The 20,557-nt window shown below is 36.7% G+C and overlaps 1 protein-coding gene across 1 annotated transcript in view; it reads left to right on the top strand.

Annotated features, from left to right (window-relative positions):
* The first annotated feature begins 1,517 nt into the window (after positions 1-1,517).
* rpap1 (RNA polymerase II associated protein 1) overlaps positions 1,518-20,557 on the top strand; it is a 74,214-nt gene continuing 55,174 nt past the window's right edge. The window contains exons 1-4 of the mRNA XM_039741420.1: positions 1,518-1,603; positions 11,836-12,045; positions 12,470-12,618; positions 13,024-13,116. Of these exons, the coding sequence (XP_039597354.1) occupies positions 11,862-12,045; positions 12,470-12,618; positions 13,024-13,116 (426 nt within the window). The 5' untranslated portion in view covers positions 1,518-1,603; positions 11,836-11,861. The remainder of the gene's footprint in view (positions 1,604-11,835; positions 12,046-12,469; positions 12,619-13,023; positions 13,117-20,557) is intronic.

The raw sequence follows: 20,557 nt of genomic DNA on the forward strand, positions 1-20,557 counted from the left end.
GATATGTTTTTTCTCAAGGAGCACATTGAGGAAAACACAGTTTGAAATTGACAACCATCATTTTATGCTCATGTCTTTAGTTGCATCTGTCTTCCACAAACTAAGGCTGCACCATATTGCCAGACTGAATAGTCCTAAATTACAGGATCTGAGTGAGCGAGAGGGAGTGTAAGTCTGTAGGAGATCAGTGAAGTAGTGGGGAGCAAGACTGTGGAGAGCTTTAAATGTTAAGAGTGGTATTTTGTATTGTATTCAGTAGTGAACAGGGAACCAGTGAAGTTGAGAGAGAATAGGTGTAATATGTTCATTGGATTTAGAACAGGTTATTATCCTGGCAGCAGAATTTTGAAGAAATTGTAAGTGATGGGATGCGTTTTTGTGGGATGCCAGATAGAATAGCATTACAATAATCTATACGTGAGGTGACTATGGCATTAAGGAATACTTCAGTACTATGTTGGCTAAGAACAGGACGAAGTCTAGAAATGTTTTGTAGATGGAAGAAGGCAGTCCGAGAAATGTTACTTATATGGAAGGAATTATTTAATTATTATTATTATTATTATTACTTAATAATTGCCATTATTAGTGTATAAATTGATATAAATAATTACATTTAAACAGTTCGCCAAAATATGTTGTCTGTAGACGATACTGTTTTAAACGTTATTGTTTTTTCAACAGAAAACCCGGTTTCCACGTCTACCTGTATTAGTTTAAATGGCACTTTTGCCACTCGCAATATGGCGGATGCGCTGACGTATCGTGTCGATTGGGCAACACAGTGAATGCGGCATCTATCTATATATGTCTATGGTCTTACCTGCCTAGGCTACTTGTAAAGCATTTCCTGTTTGGGGTTGCACTTTCCCTTGCATATTGTGGACTGATTTTGTCAGATTGATGAGCATTTTGGAGGGGAATTCTCTTTATATTAAGGATTTGTTCATTTTCAGTAAATCTTTTGGCTTGTTTATTTTTTTACTTTAATGTCTGTATTGTTTTTTTCTTTTTTTAATTGATGTAGCTATTATATGTGTATGTTCGTATGTAATGTATTTGGTTTCTATATACTATTAATAATTTTTTTACTCTGAAACACAACTCTTCTTTTATTTGCTTCAATTTGCAACGAATGCTGCCAGCATAGCATAGTACTTGTTTTAAATGACAAGGCTGCTTATGCTAATTTTTGATAGATAGATAGATAGATACTTTATTAATCCCAAGGGGAAATTCACAATAGTATAGTGCAATTGAACTTTTGTTTTTCGAAGAGATAGTAGAATACAAAGATCTGTAGTCCCACATGAGCTGGTAATTCTAACGCACCTTAAATAACAAGAAGTATATATTTTATTCGACGTTTTTTAGAACAGGTAGGTTCAATACACCTTCAAGTTGATAGCAACACAGTACATTTTTTTAAGACTGCCCAACAACGGAACTGAGGTATGAGGGACGCACTCAAACCCTTTCGACCTCTTGGATGTGATTGGGCAGCTGTAACGTACAGCGGAAGTCAATGCTCTGTGCGGGGCGGAAGTGAATCCTGCACGTTGTATGTAAACTAAAGGACTTGTAGTGGTGGAAGTATTGAAAGGTAAGAGAGCAGATCTTCCGTAATGTGTAACCATATACATACAATTAAATGATGTTGCTGGCAAAATTATAATTTATTGGATTGATTTGGTTTGCAGCGGTAGACGCGTGGTTGGCTCGCTTGCACTATTCCCATCTTTTTGTCTGTCACTTTTGTATTAGCAGGCGTGCATGCCATCCAGGGTTACTTCTTGCCTGGCACATTATGCTGCCAGAAAATGCTGTACTTTCCCAGGAGTCTATGAAGTAAAAGGAATGTTGAGAAAATTGTTGTGCAACTGCCATAATTGTAAACATAAAAACACAACTCGCACCGTGCACGACTGCGATTACTTTTTTGTCCGTTGCTTGTAAGAGGGCTTGTGTTCATTCATTGTACACTCTTTCATAATTATTTATAATAACTACTTCCATTGTTCCACTCGTTTTTAATGTTCCCATACATTTACTTAATTTTGATAGCTTTTAGGCAACAGAATTCATAAATATTTTGAACAATAATAAAAGATTGATTTATAGTGTAGACACAATGCTTTGTTTGAGATACCCATTCAGTTGCACTTGCTTTCATATCTAATGTGATCAGTGATGCATCTAGAATTTGGTGGACTCTTGTTAAAAAAAATAAAAGCTAAATCCAATTAAGAAATGATTAACATTGGATAAGATACATCAATCCTATAAGCTACGTAAAAAGGTTAGTAATTAAGCTGTATGCAGGTGTAGGAACGATAATATCATTGTTAACCTTTTAATTCTGATGTTAGGCAGGCAAGTATATCAATAATAAATAAAGTCTTGCTAAGCAGCAAATGTGCGGTTACCACAGGACCCCCTCCATGCAACTGCCCCATCCGCACTGCCTGTAGATAGCCCACTGAATGTCACTATTATTGACGTCCGTTTGACATTCCTGTTGTTTTGTATACCAGGTCATTTCTTCACGAGTTGATTTAAGAGTTTGCAGGGATGCACCTTTCTTATTTTTAAATTTTATGACATATAACCAAGCTTGTATATCACTTTTGAAATTAATGAATCATGAATAGTGGTTTTTACATTAAAATATAAGTATAAGATCTTAGTACTTTTGTGTTGATCAGAAGACTTGGAAGCTGAGGAACAATAATAATAAGAAAAACTAAAACTTAATATTTAATTGCAGACTTTTAGTTGACCAAATAGTTAAGGTAATATGTTGATTAAAGTGAATGGAGTTTTGCTTTGGTATCAAATAAAAATCATGGACGAAGAGAAATGGAAATAATGCTTGCTTAAAAAAAAGTCATGCCTTGCATGAATGGAGGCTTTAGAAGGGGCTTGTACATGATTTCCTCTGTGGTTTTGATGGGTAAGTAGTACCTGCAAGATGAGAACTTCTCAGAGAGGTATCCACAGGTATATCTGAAATGGAATATGAACTTTTATCAACTCAAAGCTGGTATTATTACCATTTTTCTATGAATATATCATATCTGAAAATATTCAAATATATAATAGAACTGTTAATATTTAAATAATTTTGTCACAAAAGCCACAAAGAGCCATAGCAAGGTTTGGGGCAGCCACCTGTATATTTGGTTTCCTGGCTGCAAATTGTCATTTTAAATGTTAGCACTGCTGTGCACAAAAAAGAACTGAGGGAGTAGGGGAAAGGTGGAGGCATTTAAAGGGGAAGACAGGAACTGAGATCAAAGGGGTCGGGCTCAGGAAAGTCTTCAGTCATAGGTTTGAACATCAAGAGGGCCAGGTGGAATCTCCTGTGAATGGTCTGCAGGCAAGAGAGTAAAAGAGTCAGTGCACTCTGCCACATCCCGGTATGATTAGGAACTGCCCTTTCTCAAGCCCTTTGGGTGCCTCCCATGCGCACGTGTGTGACAACCTTCATAGGCAGCAATCACTCTCTCGAAAATCAAACTTTATTATAGTTCCTCTTACAGAAAAGGCTATCACAATATGCTTGAAATTGGTCCAAATTATGACAGACAGACAGACAGATAGTACTGTACTTTATTTGTGCCGAGGGAAATTTAGCTTTTACAGAATCTTAACAAGTACAATAACAAAACACAACAACAGCCCATCCTGAAACACACAATTACAAAAAAGATGTAACAGCCATTGGCTAATATTAGAAGACACCCAAGCATTATAGACAGTGAGGCATTATGAAGTCATTTTGCGGTATGTACAATGGAGCTTCAGTAGTGTTTCTTGACACACTGCTTTTGAATAAATTGTTTGCTAAAAAACTTAATGCTAGGATGTTATAGAGAGGATGTGTAGCTTTGTTAATAATGGTCATCAGGTTTGTCTTCATTCTTTCCTTCGGTACTTCCCCAGTGGGTCATGTGTGTCCTTTAAAGGAGCCTGCTTTCTTCATTAGCTTGTTGATTTGGTAGACTACTCTTGACGTGATACTACCAGCCTACCACTTTATATTACTACTGTATATACTACATAGAATTGTTTGGTTATCTGGCAAATTCTCTTTTGGTCTTGACAATTTTTATTTAAACTTATATTTCTTTATTGTGTCATCAGCAAGCTATGGAGTGTCCTCCTGAGTTTTATTAATTTTTGGTCAAATTGTGTACAAAGAGGCCTAATTGTATACAAATTATACCCCTTTGTCAAAATTGTGCTGTAAAGCATCCTGAAATCCATCCATTTTCTAAACTCTTGTTATACATCATGGGATTGAATGGACTTGGAGTATATTGAGTAGCAGCACTGGGTACAAGGTAAGTACCAGGACTTAGATAGTAGGACAGTGAGCCAGTTGCAAGGCACACTCCCATGCTTACCAAGTCCAGGTTAATTTACGGTTGATATTTAACATTGTAGGATATGTTGATAGTGTAATGATTATGGCTACTACTACTTGAATCCTGGATCATGGGTTCAAGTCAAGCACTTGGTCATTCTCTTTGTGGTTTAGTTTCACCTCCAAAATAACGTCCTTGCTAGAATTAAAAAAAAAAAAAAACTGAAGTCTGCAATAGTAGTTAAAAGAAGTTATATCAATTACTTGTTTTACTTCTTCTTAATTTCTCGCTAAAATGAAGCTGCTAATGTATATAGCATCATGTTTAAGAAATACAACTGTCTGTGTGAAACAAGGTATATTCCAACCCAAAACTGTATATTACACACATCTTTCTTAACCTAAACTACCTAAAATTTACTCAGGCCAAGATCCCAATTTTAAATGATGTCGTTAAGCGCTCAGAAATAGTTGAAATTGAAATTAGCTTGTTTATTACACTGTCTTTAAATCGCAACAATCTATAGTCCTCAAACTGCTCTGTTTGGGGTAATACCCAATGGCACATTACTGCTTAAAGATTTGTTGTGATAATGTACTCTACACCACTGATTTTCCATGTTATTCTATTCAGATAAAATAATGCTAACCTCATTAGCATAACGTAATGGGAATAAAATCCCTTTACTTTAAATCTATATATATAATGCAGTAAGGGCAAGCAAGATGCACGCAAGACAGAGAGCCCCGCCCACCAACTCTATGACCATGGAATATGCACGACAGGGCCAGGCCTTCCAACTCTTAACACCATGGGGTACGCTCGACAGAGACCCGCCTGCCAATTCTAACCCTCCTCCCGCGTCATGAGATACGCACGATAGAGCCCCGCCCGCCAACTATAGCCCTCCTCCCGTATCCACCGTCGCTATCGAGGCATGTGCACTGCCTGCTCATGTACCTGCATGCAACAACTCACCAAAAACAGCCTCAGTCGCTTTCGTCTGTGCTACAGTCCACATGCACCACTGAGCCACGTTGACATTTCATTGTTCTTTTCGGTTCTGGCTGCTTTTTTATATATATAATTAACCAAGTCGCCGACCATGGGGTAAGCATGAAAGATCCCCGACCGCCCACTCTAACCCTCTTCCCGCATCATGGGGAACGCACGACAGAGCCCAGCTCGCCATTCACTAAGGGCACGCAAGATGCATGCAAGACAGAGAGCCCTGCCCGCCAACTGTAAGACCATGGGATACACACGACAGGGCCAGGTCCGCCAACTCCTCTGATGGCCAATGAAGAGCATTACAAGAAGTACATACTATGATAGGTAGGCCAATGTTATGTTCTTGGACGAGAATGGCGGTATCGTCTTGAAAGCAGCGTAAAACTGAATGCAGTGACTGAGCATGGGGTTTGAGAGTTGACACCGAAAGGAATTGGAATGAGTTTGTAAGTGCTTCTTGAAAGCACGAGTTGTTTTGAAGCATTGCTGGCAATGTTCACATTGCATAATTCGTTCAGTGTAGTGTGATTTTAAATGTGCGTTGAGATATCTTTTCAGTCGGAACGTTTTTGAACAAATAGTGCATTGAAAGACCTGCGTGGAATGCATTTGTTCAGTGGAGTGTGTTTTTGAATGTGCTTTGAGATATTTCTGGAGCGTGAAGTTTTTTGAGCAAATGTTGGATTGAAATTCCAGTGTGAAATGCGTTTGTAAATGTTTTTCAGTAAGAGGATAGTGGGAAGGTGACGTCACATTAGCGTGGCTGCAGACAAATGTTTGTGTTGAATGGATTTGCACATGGTTGAGAAGATCCGTCTCTGTAATGGCACTAGACTTTCTGTTACCAGCATTCACCGCAATGTACTGGTGTGCTAGACGATCACATCTGCTTTTTTTTTTTTTCTTTTACTTTTACACACAGACAATTTCCTGTTAGATTGGCATTTCCAATAACAATTAATAAGGCACAGGTCCAAACTTTCAAAATGATATGCCTGTATCTGCCAAAACCTGTTTTCAGTCTCGGACAATTGTATGTTGTTCTCTCCAGAGTTCCATCTTTTCATTCACTGATAGTTGTATTCTCAAACCCTCCCCATTTGGACAACTGTGTCTTTCAGGAGGCGTTCACACATCAATAAATAATTATGCGGCATATGCTACGCCACGGGTTGGCTAGTTAGAAATAAAACTTAACTTTTTTGACACTCTTTAAGTCTTCATTCTTCCTGCACTTTGGATTTTGAAGGCGGGTTATGTAATCTGTTTTAAATAATATGCTTATTGTATTCCTTGTAGTCAATACCCTTCCTTCATGAGCTGTATTTGTGGGTTGATTGTAACGCTATGTGCAATAATGTTGCCATATAAAATGTTCAATTTAAAAAATTATGATGCAATATTTTTTTGGAATAATATCCTATATGGGCAGTTTATCAAAGTTTATATTTTTACCATCAGTGGTAATAAAAAATGTTCTAAGTCATTTTAAAAGGTTCTGCATACTGCACTATTTATTTTTATATTTATTTTGTAGAAAGCAAAATTAATCAGCATAATTAATTCACTAATGTTTAACCCTGACCTAGTCACTAAATCTGTCAAACCTTAACCTATAGGAAAGTGGCCATCAAAAGTTATGCTTTTATGCATAATCTACTCTATATAAAATCCTAAGCCTAAAAGTGCAACAGTGAGATTTTATATCACATTTTTTGTCACACTTTAAATCAGGCATATTTTAAACCATACATATATATGTTTGGCATCATTCTTTTCAGAATATATCAAACTTTAATGTGATGTTTTTCGATTTTCAGATTCTTATTCCATTTTTAAATTATAAACTCAGAAATATTAAGAACTCACATCTTGCGAGACATGACTTTGTGCCAAGAGATTTAACCACACCCGGGACCGGAAATAAAAGACAAAGAGTAGGACAGCTGCTGTACAGGCTTTTAAATGTTTGAAGCGAGTTGTGCGAGATGCAGATCACGTGGTGAGGTAGCAGCAGCAATCAAGCAGCTGATTGAGCAAAGAAGAGGTTAAAAAAAACTGTATTTGTTTCTCATTGTATCACTATTTAAGAGGGGGTTTAGGAGGAGCGACCGTCTCTCCTTGGGGTGCGTTCAGCCCCCCTTTTCACAATGTGAGCAGCAGAAATGCAAAATGACTGGCGCGAAGCGAGCAGGGGGGAACCCCTAGTAGTGTATATTTTTTTTTCAATTTTATGTTTTTGTGTTTGCTTTCATTTTGCCAACAATCAGAAATATATTTCTGTTTTATTTCAGTATATGTATCTGTTATCTGTTGGACTGATTTATTTTAAACTCTTTTAATGTCTCTTAGGTTTTTATATTTTTTATATTTATATATTTTTATTTATTTATTTATTTTTTACTTTGTAGTGATGTATTTCTAGGAGTGAACTGTGGACCATCTTGTATCATGGCATCCAAAAGAAAAAACTTTTGAGTTTAACATTATTCAAACAGTGCATCTGTACAGAAGCTTATTTCGTGATGAAAAAAAAAAATATAGTAGAATCTCAAGTTTCCATGGCCCAATTAACAGAGGTTTTGCATTATCAAAGGCAAACCTGTAAGTTTAACACACTACTTTTGCTATACTTTATAAAAGCTTTGCTGTGAATACTGCACTTAGCGTGTAAATACTATAGTTTTAGCCTCAAGTGTACTGAGCAAGTGGTTGAGGAGTTGGTGACAGTGGGAATGTGGGTGTGGCTCACTCACCCCTCCCAAAGTGCAATCCTCGACAACTGCCAGTGTGTTGCCAGCATTGACCGTGTACACAAACTCTACTGTTTCATTTGCGTTGGGTTTTTGTGTGGTCTGCAAAGAAAATCTACAGATTTCGTATAGAGACAGTCAAAATTCCATAAGAAAAGCACTTTTGTATATTGAACAGCAGGAAGACACAACACCTGCTGACATTTTGATGCTGAAGTGACTGTGGAGCATTAGGGCAAAGAAGCGAGGAACATTAAATTCACAAAGGTATGAAAAGAGGCTTGAAAGTGAAATTGGCGAAATCTTTTATATCCGTACTTTTTAATCTGAAGTGACTATAGCCATCTGTTTTATTTGAGTTTTCAGTTATCTGAGGTAGTATTGGCCTACATTACCTCAGATAATCACAGTTGTATTGCATTATTTTGCAAAAGTATTGCATCACTTTGTAATAATTATTTTGTTATTTCACAGTGATATTGTCTGTTGCTTCCATTATCATCATGCACATGCGTGCTTCATTCGTTTAATAACAACTGGTCATGGAGCACGCTCATAGCATGCAATGAAGTAATGAGAAGCTGAGTAAAAGTTCTAGGTATACATTTAGTTTTTATCATGTTCATGTCTATTAAGTTCATTACAGATATTTTAAAACTGGCAGAGTGGTTGTGCAGAACTGTCATTCTTGTCCCCCCGTGTATTTGTGGATTGAGTGTGTTTAACTTCTCAATTAAGAAAATATGTTTTATCCTACATGTGCTGTGCAGTAAATAACATCCATCCACCCCTGACTCGAGCCCCTGAAGATTTGATGTACGAACACTTGCTGCTGTGCTACCATATCACACTTTTTCAAAGTGTCTTTTGCAAATGACTGGATGGATTAAAACTAAGCAGATACTTCATTTATAGGTTTCTGTTACTGCCTTGCTTGCAGCATACTCTTTTCTAATTGGCTGTACAGTTGTGCCCTGAAACGGACCAGTGTATCATCCACCATGGTTGCTTATTGTCTTGAATCCATTTATGCTACAATAATCATTGGCTCCCTTTGACACTAAAATGTGACAATTAACTTACTAATCAGCACATGCAGCATTAAATGTATACCAAGAACATTTATTCAGTTTTTGACACATTATTGAATGCTATGCATGTGCTTAACCTCTCCCTCAATAGTTATCACTAGATAGCCGAAGCATATGCATGTTATTCTGTTATTACTAGCCCCAGCAGGCAGTGTCTTTTATGAAATAACACAATATTTTTTTCTTTTGAGTGGCAGGAATAAGCTTCCATTGATATGATCATTGACTTCACTTTTGTCATATAATTATGAAAATGGGGTAGAGAATATACTGCCTCTATAACCTGTGCAAAATTTCAGTAAACGCTGGTCTAGTTTTACAGAGCTATATAATCAGGAGTGTCCTCATATAATAATTCATGGTCTACTTTAGCACAGAATCTGTACACTCCAAGAACAAACTGCAGTATGTTATCTTATCTGCAGTAATAGTCATTTGATACAGTCTTCCCTGCTTTGAAATTCTTAATAAACCCAGAGACAAGAAGCAAGCAGAAAAGATATTATTGATCCCACTCACCTGTTTTTTAAATTCACATCTGTGAAATGTTATTTGTCCATCTTACCTAAAACCACCCTGCACCAAAGCAGCTCTTTTGATTGAGTGTGCATAATACTGAACCAGCCCTCATATTTGAATTCAGTTGCTGGTGTCTCATGTAATTCACAATGAAAGAATGAACAGCACAATATGACTTTAGCAGTCATTCCTGACATCGTCATTCTAATTGTAAACCTTTCTTCTGTACACTTTGTTTTAGATTTGAATTGAATTTTTGACCATGTCTAAAGAAGTATGTTTTGTTTTTTGTTTAGGTGGAAAGCGAGTTATTGTAAAATGTACAGTAACTACCATTTCTTTAAACCAGTTACTTCAGAACAGATTCCTTATACATACAGTGGGTTGAAAAAGTATTCAACCCCCTAGACAAAGTTTAAATTTCTTGTGATATTTTTCTTTGAAAGTGCATCTTTAGTTTTATACTGTTATATATAAATGATGGCCTCTTGGACAATAAATTTTCACTAAAAAATAATGAAAATCAAATTATACTGCAACGATAAAGAACATATCAGTGAAATCTGCTGTTGAATAAGTATTTGACCCCTAATAGCTTGGAGACTGTATGATTGTTAACAATGCAATAAGGGTAAACAATCAAGCAATTAATCCTCTAGCTTGTTGACTGGTCTATAAGTGATTATTTAGACCAGTTTTTAGGAACATACTATATATCTGAGAAATCAGTACAAGTGGCTTATTTAGTGAAACCTCAAAAATGAAGAGAAGAGAACTTTCTAATGACTTGAGAACCACTGTGATTAAGAAGTTTAAATATGGCAATGGTGCCAAGAAGATTGCCGAGCTCCTTAGCCTCAGTGTGTCCACTGTGAAGGCCATCATAGCGAAGTGGAAGACAACTGAAAGCATAGTGAACAGGCCTAGGTCAGGCCACCCTGTTAAAATACTCTCAGTGACCTGCAAAGCTCAGTATGTGCAGCTGGAGTGGATGTGCACAAGTCTACAATATCGAAGGTTTTGCACAGAGAGGGGCTATATGGCAGAGTTGCCACTACTAAAAAAAGTAATCTGGAATCTCGATTAGAATTTGCTAACAGACATCTTGACAAGAGTCTTACATTCTGGAGTCATATAGTTTGGTCTGATGAGATCAAAATTGAACTCTTTGGTCTCAACACAAAAGCGTTTGTCTGACGGATGGAAGGGATTGCCAATGATCCGGCAAACACCATACCTACCGTCAAGCTTGGCGGGGAGAGCATCATGCTTTGGGGCTGCTTCTCTAGTGTAGGCACTGGGTTCCTTGTCTGTATTGAAGGAAGAATGAATAGTAAGAATTATTTCCAGATTTTGGAAGAAAACCTTCAAACATCCGCCATGAAATTGGGACTCGGAAGACACTACCACTTTCAGCAGGACAATGAACCGAAACACTGCAAAAGTAAGCAAAGCATGGTTTGACAAAAAGAAGATTTTTTGCTGTAGCCTAGCTAGAGTCCAGATTTGAACCCGATTGAAAATTTGCAGCGTGATCTCAAAATTGCAGTTCACGAACGAAAGCCTTCAAACTTTGCCCAGTTGGAGCAGTTCTACAAGGAAGAATTAAAAAAATTGCCTCCATCTAGATGTGCTAAGCTTGTAGATGGCTATTCAAAGCGATTGCAAGCAGTTATTTCTGCAAAGGGTGCTGCTACCAAGTATTGACTGTGTGTCATGTGGAGGGGTCAGTTACTTTTTCAACAGTATTTTTTATAACATGACTGTCAATTTGCATTTGTTTTGTTCACCAATGTTTCAAAATATGTACACAGATAAATAAAAGTTCACTATGATACTCTGCATTTGTAATTTTTACAGGTTGTAATGATGTAAGATGGAAATACAGTGGCTTTCTAGAGGTTTTTTTTTCTTTTTCTAGAGTGTATGTTTACTTGATAAAATTGAAATTATTCTGATTCTATAGTAAGAGTGCACTGTTCCTATTATCAACTGTTATATCATTACGTGTCTAATACAGGTTAATCTTATTCCTTATTGCTTTAACTTATTGTAGATTCATATTTTTATTTCCTTATCAATGCTATTAAGTAATTGCATTGATACAGAGACTTGGAATGCTGCCTCGTCCAAAACCAGGGGACTCTGAAGATGATTTGCTTCGATACCAGGAGCAGTTCCTGGCTTCAGGGTCTGAACCAGCTGTCCGTATTATACGCAAAGTTGACAAGCGCAAAGGAGAAACCGAGTCCTCGGAGGGACTGAATGAACAACGGAATAGAGATGTTGTCTCCATTCAAGGTATTTTTCTGGTTTAGCTTCAATTGTGTAATTCCAAATTATCAAATTGTTTTTTGATGGCCCGGCATTTTTAGTATTTCAACTAGAATTGTCATATTGTGCTCAGTGTCGCTACAGACGCCTGCAAATTGATTAAAAGGAGGTAAAGGAAAAAGATAGATGGTTGATACTCTTTTTTTATAATTCTGTGTAATAAGTTAAATCTTGATAGTAAATTATTCAAGTCTCTATTGGCTACATCCGTAAAGGCAGCTATTATGCACTGTTGAATATAGAGTATTCTTATTGAAATTGTTTTAATACATGCTAATGAAAAACTTTAAATGAGAGAACTGTTGGCTCAAGCAGTTTCATACTGACTAGAAAGTTTCTAAATGTATATCTAGCCTTGTAACTGAAAATGTATGTTCTGGTACATTGTTAGGATTCCCAGAAGAGCCTCCACCACTGAACTCTGTACCACCAAAAAAGTCCCGCTTCAAGACACAAAATGTGCGGTTTGAAGATGAAGATCCAGAAGAACGGATAAATTGTCATGACAAGCATGTCACTGTTGTTCTGTCTAAAATCATTGTAAGTACAAGTGTCTTCTCGTGAATCTTTGATTTTTAAACCATGAAGAGAATGTTTCTATTAAGTTTATGGTTTTAAACTGGTCTGGACTTTACCATTTTTAAGCTGAAGCTTAGTTGCTTTCAATACGTTTTTTGGACGTTTCTTTGTTTGTGTGTTTTTTTTTTTGTTTTTTTTTTAATTCTTGGGATATACACTACAACTAGAAGATCTCTGGATCATTTTCGTTATTTATTTTGGTGATTACCAGTTTAGAGACTCTCAGTTCTTGCTGTGTGTCATTGTCTGAGATCAACATTTCTACTTATGGTGATCAGCGTTGATAATTAAACTGAAATTGTTACTTTTTATACACAGAAGATAATGGGAAAGGCTTATTTTGATGTATTTTTTTGTTGCACTTAGGAGCGTGACACAAGTGCTGTTCCTGTAACTTTCCCAGCATTTACTGGAGCTGCATTTCCCAAAGCCTGTCATAGATCAGAGGTGCAAGGGCAGGTAAGACATTTGAAGCAGGGTCTTTTTATTCATATTGTGATAGTAGTGGCCTGTCATGTATCGAATGTTTACCCAAAAATGACCTAAACAGTCTAAAGTAATAAAACCTTTATTACTGTTAAGTAACCTAATGACAACTTTTTTTTAAAATTATCTAGATGACATATTGGGAATACTTAGCTATTGAGTACCAGAACACACTATATTGAGTGAATGCTCTGAATGCACAAAATATCAAAGGATTACATCGTACTAGGGTGTTGTACCATGTTAGCCATTATGAATATAGTGAGAAGTCAAGCAAAATGACACCTTTTATTGGCTAACTAAAAAGATTACAATATGCAAGCTTTCGAGGCAACTCAAGCCCCTTCTTCAGGCAGACATATAGAAAGCAAAGCCCTGCTACTTATTTGTACCTTTCTATACAGTATAATCTGCAAGCTCCTGTCTGTCCAGTGAGGTGGCTTGTACGCTTAGCATCTCCAAAAAGTGCCTCACAAGAACAATCTCACTCTCTCTCAGTTTTAGCTCTGGCCTCTTTTCCTCATCCAGTAAAACATTTGACAACTCGCCTCCTGAGTTCACAGTCATAATTGTGATTAGGTGGCTTTATTCCCGATTCATGGACTACTAGCACAATCACTGGAAGTATTTCAGTGTTCAGGAGTGTTGCTAGAAAGTTCTTCCTATTGAATACAAGGTGTGACTTATCCCTTTTGGGAGCCCATACTGCCTCCGAATGGCTTAAAGAAATTCTCTTAACCTTCTGTCAGTCCTCCATATCTTCTTTCTTGGATTAACTACCCTTGAAATAATTACGTCTGGGCCACTTAATACATATATAAGGAACATTGCCCTCTGAAGACTGCTTAACCAAAAAAAACCTCATTTTTGTCTTCAGTAAACACCAATGTACTGCTGCGTTTTGGAAAAATAATGTCTTCGGGTTAGTAGCTAGTGTCTGGTAGTCGAACATTTCTTTTACCGGGTGTTTAATCCAATAAACTGGATACTGTTTTGACTAATTTAACTTTATAAAACTACTTCAGTTCATTGATATTTTTGGTTTGTCTTGTATCAAGTAAGGATGTAAAGACTGGTACTTTAGGTTAGGATTATAAGGATATATTTAATCCCTCTATATTTTCATTTGACCATTGCCCTAATTGATTGTTCTAATTTTAATCTTTCAAAAACAGTTTGGTGTAATAAAATTCAGTATTTAAAGAAATAATCCACCGAAAAATGACATTTTCTTTATATATTATTTACCCCATGTAGTTTGCAATGATGGCCGAAATTTCATGTTTTCATACAGAAAGGATGTAAAACCTTTATGGTATAATACAAACCAATGGTAGATAGATAGATAGTGACCAATGCTGTAAAACGGCAAACAGTGTGAAAAACATCCATGGAAAAAAAAAAAACTATTGAAATCTGTGTTGCATAATCCACATGTCAGTTTCCAGTCATTTGCTTAAAATGTGCAAAACACATCCATTTTTGAATTTAAAGTCAGTTTACATCATGAATAGGAAACACCAATCACATGGGATAGTGTTTTTAAATTTATGATATGTCTCTCCCCTTCTTTCATTGGTCAAGAGTCTAATATTTATTTCTTAAAGGACAGGTCGAAATGATTTACCTACATTAAAAATTATATATATATATATATATATATATATATATATATATATATATTGAGTATATTTTATACATAAAATATATGTTGCCGTACCTTGTATAATTGAATAACCTTTATGGCACAATAACAATTCAATGCATTTATGGTTACTACAATATTTGGATTTAATAATCTTCATTTGGGAAAAGGCAGACGTGCATAAATAAGTAGAGCCGAATAATGCAGTCAAGGAGGTAGCTCTTGGAAGGACTTCTTATGCTTAATGATCGAGTGACTCACCCGGAACAATGCTTTGGTGCGTCTGTCATTTTTTTTGAATTCAGCCGAGTGAAAAATGACGGTTGTCCGATTAACTGCGGTTTTAGTTCCCTCTCCTTTCTCTTTCTCAGATCGCTTTTCGGAAGGAAGTCAGTTACGTAGTTTTTATGAACAGTTCGAAAGTGATTTTCCACATTTTCCTTCTTTGGAATAGCAATGATAGATTGACAGATCAGACAAACGCACTTCGATTGTGACATTGTGAGAAAAAAAAATCCTCTTCCAATTCCACATCCAGCCTGTACCCTCCCCAAACAATTTTTTTTTTAATCCCTTCTTTAGTCGATATAAATTGGAAGGTTAACTGGATCACAGCCAGAGTTTTGCAGTAGCTTGCGCATTTGATTGTGCGTGCGGGATGACCATTGTGTTAGAAAAAAAGAGATCTCAGACTGGCCGCCCTGTATGTCAATCAAGTGGCAAATGCCATAGGGAGAATATATGATAGACTAACGTTAAAAATTTTTTTTTTGAATGCAACGCGATCTACCGGTCGATTGCGACCGACGTCTTGGGCACCCTGATCTAAAGCATACAAAAATCAATCAGAAGCAAAAATCTATGAATTGCTTGAAGAATATTTGTTGCAGAACATACATATTTAATATAAAGGGGAGCTCCACACATACAGGATTTCTTAATGTCATAGTAGCTTTGGACAACAGTAACCAATAACTATAGAAGAATGGTACTGATAGTGAAAAAGCAACAAAATCCTTTTAAAATCATTGTTGTACAAGTTATAAAAATAATGGAACACCTAGCATATTAAATATAAATACAATAAATGAGATTTGGGGGAGCTACAAGAGCAAGATTATTTATGCTGAAAATTTAAAAACAATGGTATAGTATGTTTTTATACTTTTTTTTATATATTCACGTGTGTATATGTATGTATTTTTTTAGTGGAATTAACTTTCTCTTTATTCCTTTTGGATGTACAGACTGATGTAATCCTAATGTTCCCATTTGTTTACATTTATTATATGTTCATTAGCTTCATATATTCATTAAAAAATAATTAATCAGGTACTCTTAATAAAGATTTTAAAATGGAAAATTGTTTATTGATTGCTACTCCTGGTGTTGGGATTAACCTTATAAAGCTTTAAAAAATGATAGCTCTTTAATAGATCCCAAAACTGATGGGTGAATTGACAACCCCATGCACTGCTTTTTGTTGTTTTTTCTGTTACACTGTGAACAAAATAGAAAATAAACATCAAAATCAATTAGTCTTATTCACATTAATGCTCAGTTTGGATTAAGAATTTAGATATTTTTAGCGAGAAACCAGTCAAGTTTGCATGTGTTTATTTCAGTCATTATTGGAACTCTTTTCTTTTGATGCCTATTCAACTGGCTTTTACAATGACCTTTTATTACACTGGACCACAAATTAATTTCAGACAATTAAAGGAGTCGTATATTGGCCTTTTATAACTAACAAGATGAAAATTACTAATGAGACTGTACGGTGGTTATTTTCTGCTGCTCTCACCCACAAAAGATACATTTGCACTTATTTAAGTCCCCAGACAGATCTTTAGAAAGTATAATTATTAATTTTATTATTTCTCTCACTCTTGTGCTTTTTGCAGTGTGAGTTTAATTTCTGATGTCTTTTAACAATACAGTTTTCAGAAGATCTCCATTTGAAAAATAAAAGTATACTTTTTTTTAATCTTTATTGCTTTTGGATGTACAGAGTAGCTACTTAAAGGCTAATGAGAAGGCTCACATTAATGATTAAACCACTCATAAAATATTCATACTCTTTAAAGTGCAGAAGAGAAAGAGAGATGGCATCTTTGGCAGCACAATGAGATTAATTGGTGGTTGTTAGGTGCTAAGCAAATACTGTACTAAGATTCACAGCAGTATTGTGGCTGTTGTGAAGTGGAGCTGACTGGCACAAACATATAGAGCAGGCATTGTGTAATGCTGTGACAGTCAGAGATAGGAGCATTATATTGCTGGCTACCAGCATTAGTAAATCATGTGGGTCTTGCAGCAAGTAAGAATTTAACTGCACTCTGTACAAAAGACAAGTAACATGAATTTCTAACTTTTTTTACTTATTTAAATAAATATTAAAATTAAGTTAATTAAGGAGTTCAAAATGATTCTAGACCTGAATGCTAGACTTTCAATCAAACGCATCTTTAGCACTTTAATTTGAACAGCATTACGTCAGCCAGACTTGTGTGTCTGTAAACTCACGACCATCAAAATAACTTAATGTTATAAAGGCAATGAGAAGTCAAGCAAAATTACACCTTTTACTGGTTAAAAAGATTACAATATGCAAGCGTTCGATGCAACACAGACCCCTTTTTCATGCAAGATGTAATACATATGGATTTCCCTGTATTTATATAGACACTAGGACAGATACAGCATTGGAAAACCTTTAAGTGAGACATCCTACATGTAAAAAAATTAATAGACCTCTCCAGGCTAAAATTAATTTAGCAAGAGAGGAGAACAATGTATAGTCAAAATGCAGTTCTTGTTGTCTTTGTTTTTATATTCCAGAAGGTTGTCTCTGGTTATGACATTAGCTCTTCTTATTTGAGTGTCTGTTGTTTTAGGACTAAATCCTTGTCTGATGAAATCTTGTCTAAACTCCTGCAGTTGTTTATCTTGGTCTGTCAGGTCTGAGCAAATAGGTTGTAACGTATTGCTTAGCTGAAAATGATGGAGCATCTTATATGCTTGGGGTGGAAACTATCACTTCTCTGGTAGGTCCTTCTGTCTGTTGCCTTGCGAAAAACAGAAGTTACAAGGGTGTTATCTTTCAGTTGAACCGTGGTGTCAAGGAAGTTGACTTCTGTTTTTGAGTAATTAAGCTTCAGCTTTATGTTGGGGTGGAAAGAGTTATATTCGGTAAGGTGAGGTGCAAACTGACAGCCCATTGCAGTCCCCATTTGTTGCAAGTAAAAGTCTTGTCCAAATGAGAATAAACTGTTAGTCAGAGGGAATTTTATCATTTTTATAACTAACTCCGTGGGTAAATCATGTTGTTTAAGGTACATTTCACATGTCAGTATGCCATCGTCATGGGGAATGTTTGCGTAAGTGCCTCAACATCCATTGTGGAATTTGTGACCAGTAAGGTTCCCTTTGGTAAGGGGCCTATACCAGACAGTTTTTTTAGGAAATCAGTGGAGTCCTGGATGTAGCTGGTTATATTGTGGGCGAGGGGTTTAAAGATGTGCTCCACCCATCCTGAAACATTTCCTGTAAGGGAACCAATTCCTGAGATTATAGGGGCAAATGTTAATGTTACAGGTTACCTGATGTGTATTAGCTAATCATGTATGTTTTCTTATATGGTTTTTAGAATCTCTTTACAGAATTAGTATTGATTGTTAATCTAAACCGTTTTCCCTGATTTTTAAAAAGGAGAAAAGGTGATGCACATAGAATATCTGTGATAAATGTATTGTATGGAATACTTTATGTCAGACCATAATGCTCAGCACAATCATTCTATGTAATTTTGCATTTATTGACCTTGTAATTTTTCTTAAAGTTTTTTTTTTTTATGCACGTAAGTAATTGAAAATATTTGGTGCTCTTCTCAATTACCTTTACAATATGATAAAAGTACTAGTACAGCTGGGATATAGTGAATTATTTCACTGGTGATAACACCAGTTTTTTTACAGTAAGTTTTGACTTTAAATTATTTTTTTTATTATTGGCTCTGTTGCTTCACAGCACCAGCTTACTGGGTTCAAATTATGTACCCGGCTGCTGTCAGTGTGGAGTTTTTTGTTTTAATCTCACTGTGCCAACATGATTTTTTCTACGGTTACTCTGGTTTTCCTCCCACATCTCAAAGATATGGATGTTAGGTTAACTGGTGAGATTAAATTGGCACTGCATGTGAATTATCAACCCATCACTCAACCTGAGAGAAGGGCTGTGATGAAGCAAGTCCTGCTCCATGCTCCCTCTTCTAGCTCTGGGAGCCTCTTGAACCAAAATTGTTGGTAATGTAACTGGATGAGCTGGCAGATGAGGAATTGAAGCAAGAAGACGGTGTAAAAGTGTTAGTGCTCTTGTTTGCTCCCGCAACGGCTTTTTTCTCTTTCTCTTTTTCTCCTTCTGTCTTATTTTTCCTTTAACCATTGTTCTATCTTGTTGTATCACTCATGCTTCTCCTTTTTACAATGGGAATGTGACACAGGTGTGGTGATTAGCAGCTCCTGACATCAGTTACGGACGCGGGCGATCCTGCACGTGTGCAGTTCATTGTGGAAACACAAATGCCTGCATAGCACCCAGAAACAGCTCCTGCCACACTACCACGCCCCCTCCTTAAACTGCAAGTGCAGTGATTATTTATTTAAAAACTGGCTATCTGTTTCAAGCCGCAGACCCGCTATATCACAAGGGCATCCCTTTAAGAATGTTTCCTGCTTTGAACTTGTTGTTAATGAGGTAACACCAGTGTGTTTGAGAAGGTTGTCTTTATTAAGACACTTGATTCAGATCTTTCTACCTTTGATTGTGGTATTATTGTTAACTTGAGCTTTACGATTAGCTTGATTAAATTGTATTGATTATATTTTGATTTAAAATGTATTACCAGATTATTTCCTCACTGCACTTGCCACTAATAAATTTTCTTTTATTGCAGATAAATGATTAAACAGGGCGGCACGGTGGCGCAGTGGTAGCGCTGCTGCCTCGCAGTTAGGAGACCGGGTTCGCTTCGGGTCCTCCCTGCGTGGAGTTTGCATGTTCTCCCCGTGTCTGCGTGGGTTTCCTCCGGGCGCTCCGGTTTCCTCCCACAGTCCAAAGACATGCCGGTTAGGTGGATTGGCGATTCTAAATTGGCCCTAGTGTGTGCTTGATGTGTGGGTGTGTTTGTGTGTGTCCTGCGGTGGGTTGGCACCCTGCCCAGGATTGGTTCCTGCCTTGTGCCCTGTGTTGGCTGGGATTGGCTCCAGCAGACCCCCGTGACCCTATTCGGATTCAGCGGGTTAGAAAATGGATGGATGGATGATTAAACAACTAGAAATGTTTAGCTTCAATGCAGAGTTATGTTTGTTTTTTAAAGGTAACTTGTGTCTACTTTTGAAAATTGTTTCTGTAATTGAAGGGTAGAAATCTATACTAATAAAAGGCAAAGCCCTCACTAATTCTCCAACTTTCGTGTAGGTAGAAGGCTGAAATTTGGCAGGCTCATTCCTTACAGCTTACTTACAAAAGTTGGGCAGGTTTGATTTCCAAATTCTATGCGTAATGGTCATAACTGGAACCTATTTTTCTCCATATATTGTAATGGACTTTAGCTCGATGGCCGTGGGGGGCGGAGCTGCGTGTGACATCATCACGCCTCCCACGTAATCATGTGAACTGACTGTGAACGCAGTACGTAGAAAAGAAGGAAGAGCTCCCAAAGAGAAACGCATACAAGCTTATTCATAAGTGCAGCTACTGGGGAAACAA

This window comes from Polypterus senegalus, chromosome 18, assembly GCF_016835505.1.
Source record: "Polypterus senegalus isolate Bchr_013 chromosome 18, ASM1683550v1, whole genome shotgun sequence".
Lineage (NCBI taxonomy): Eukaryota > Metazoa > Chordata > Cladistia > Polypteriformes > Polypteridae > Polypterus > Polypterus senegalus.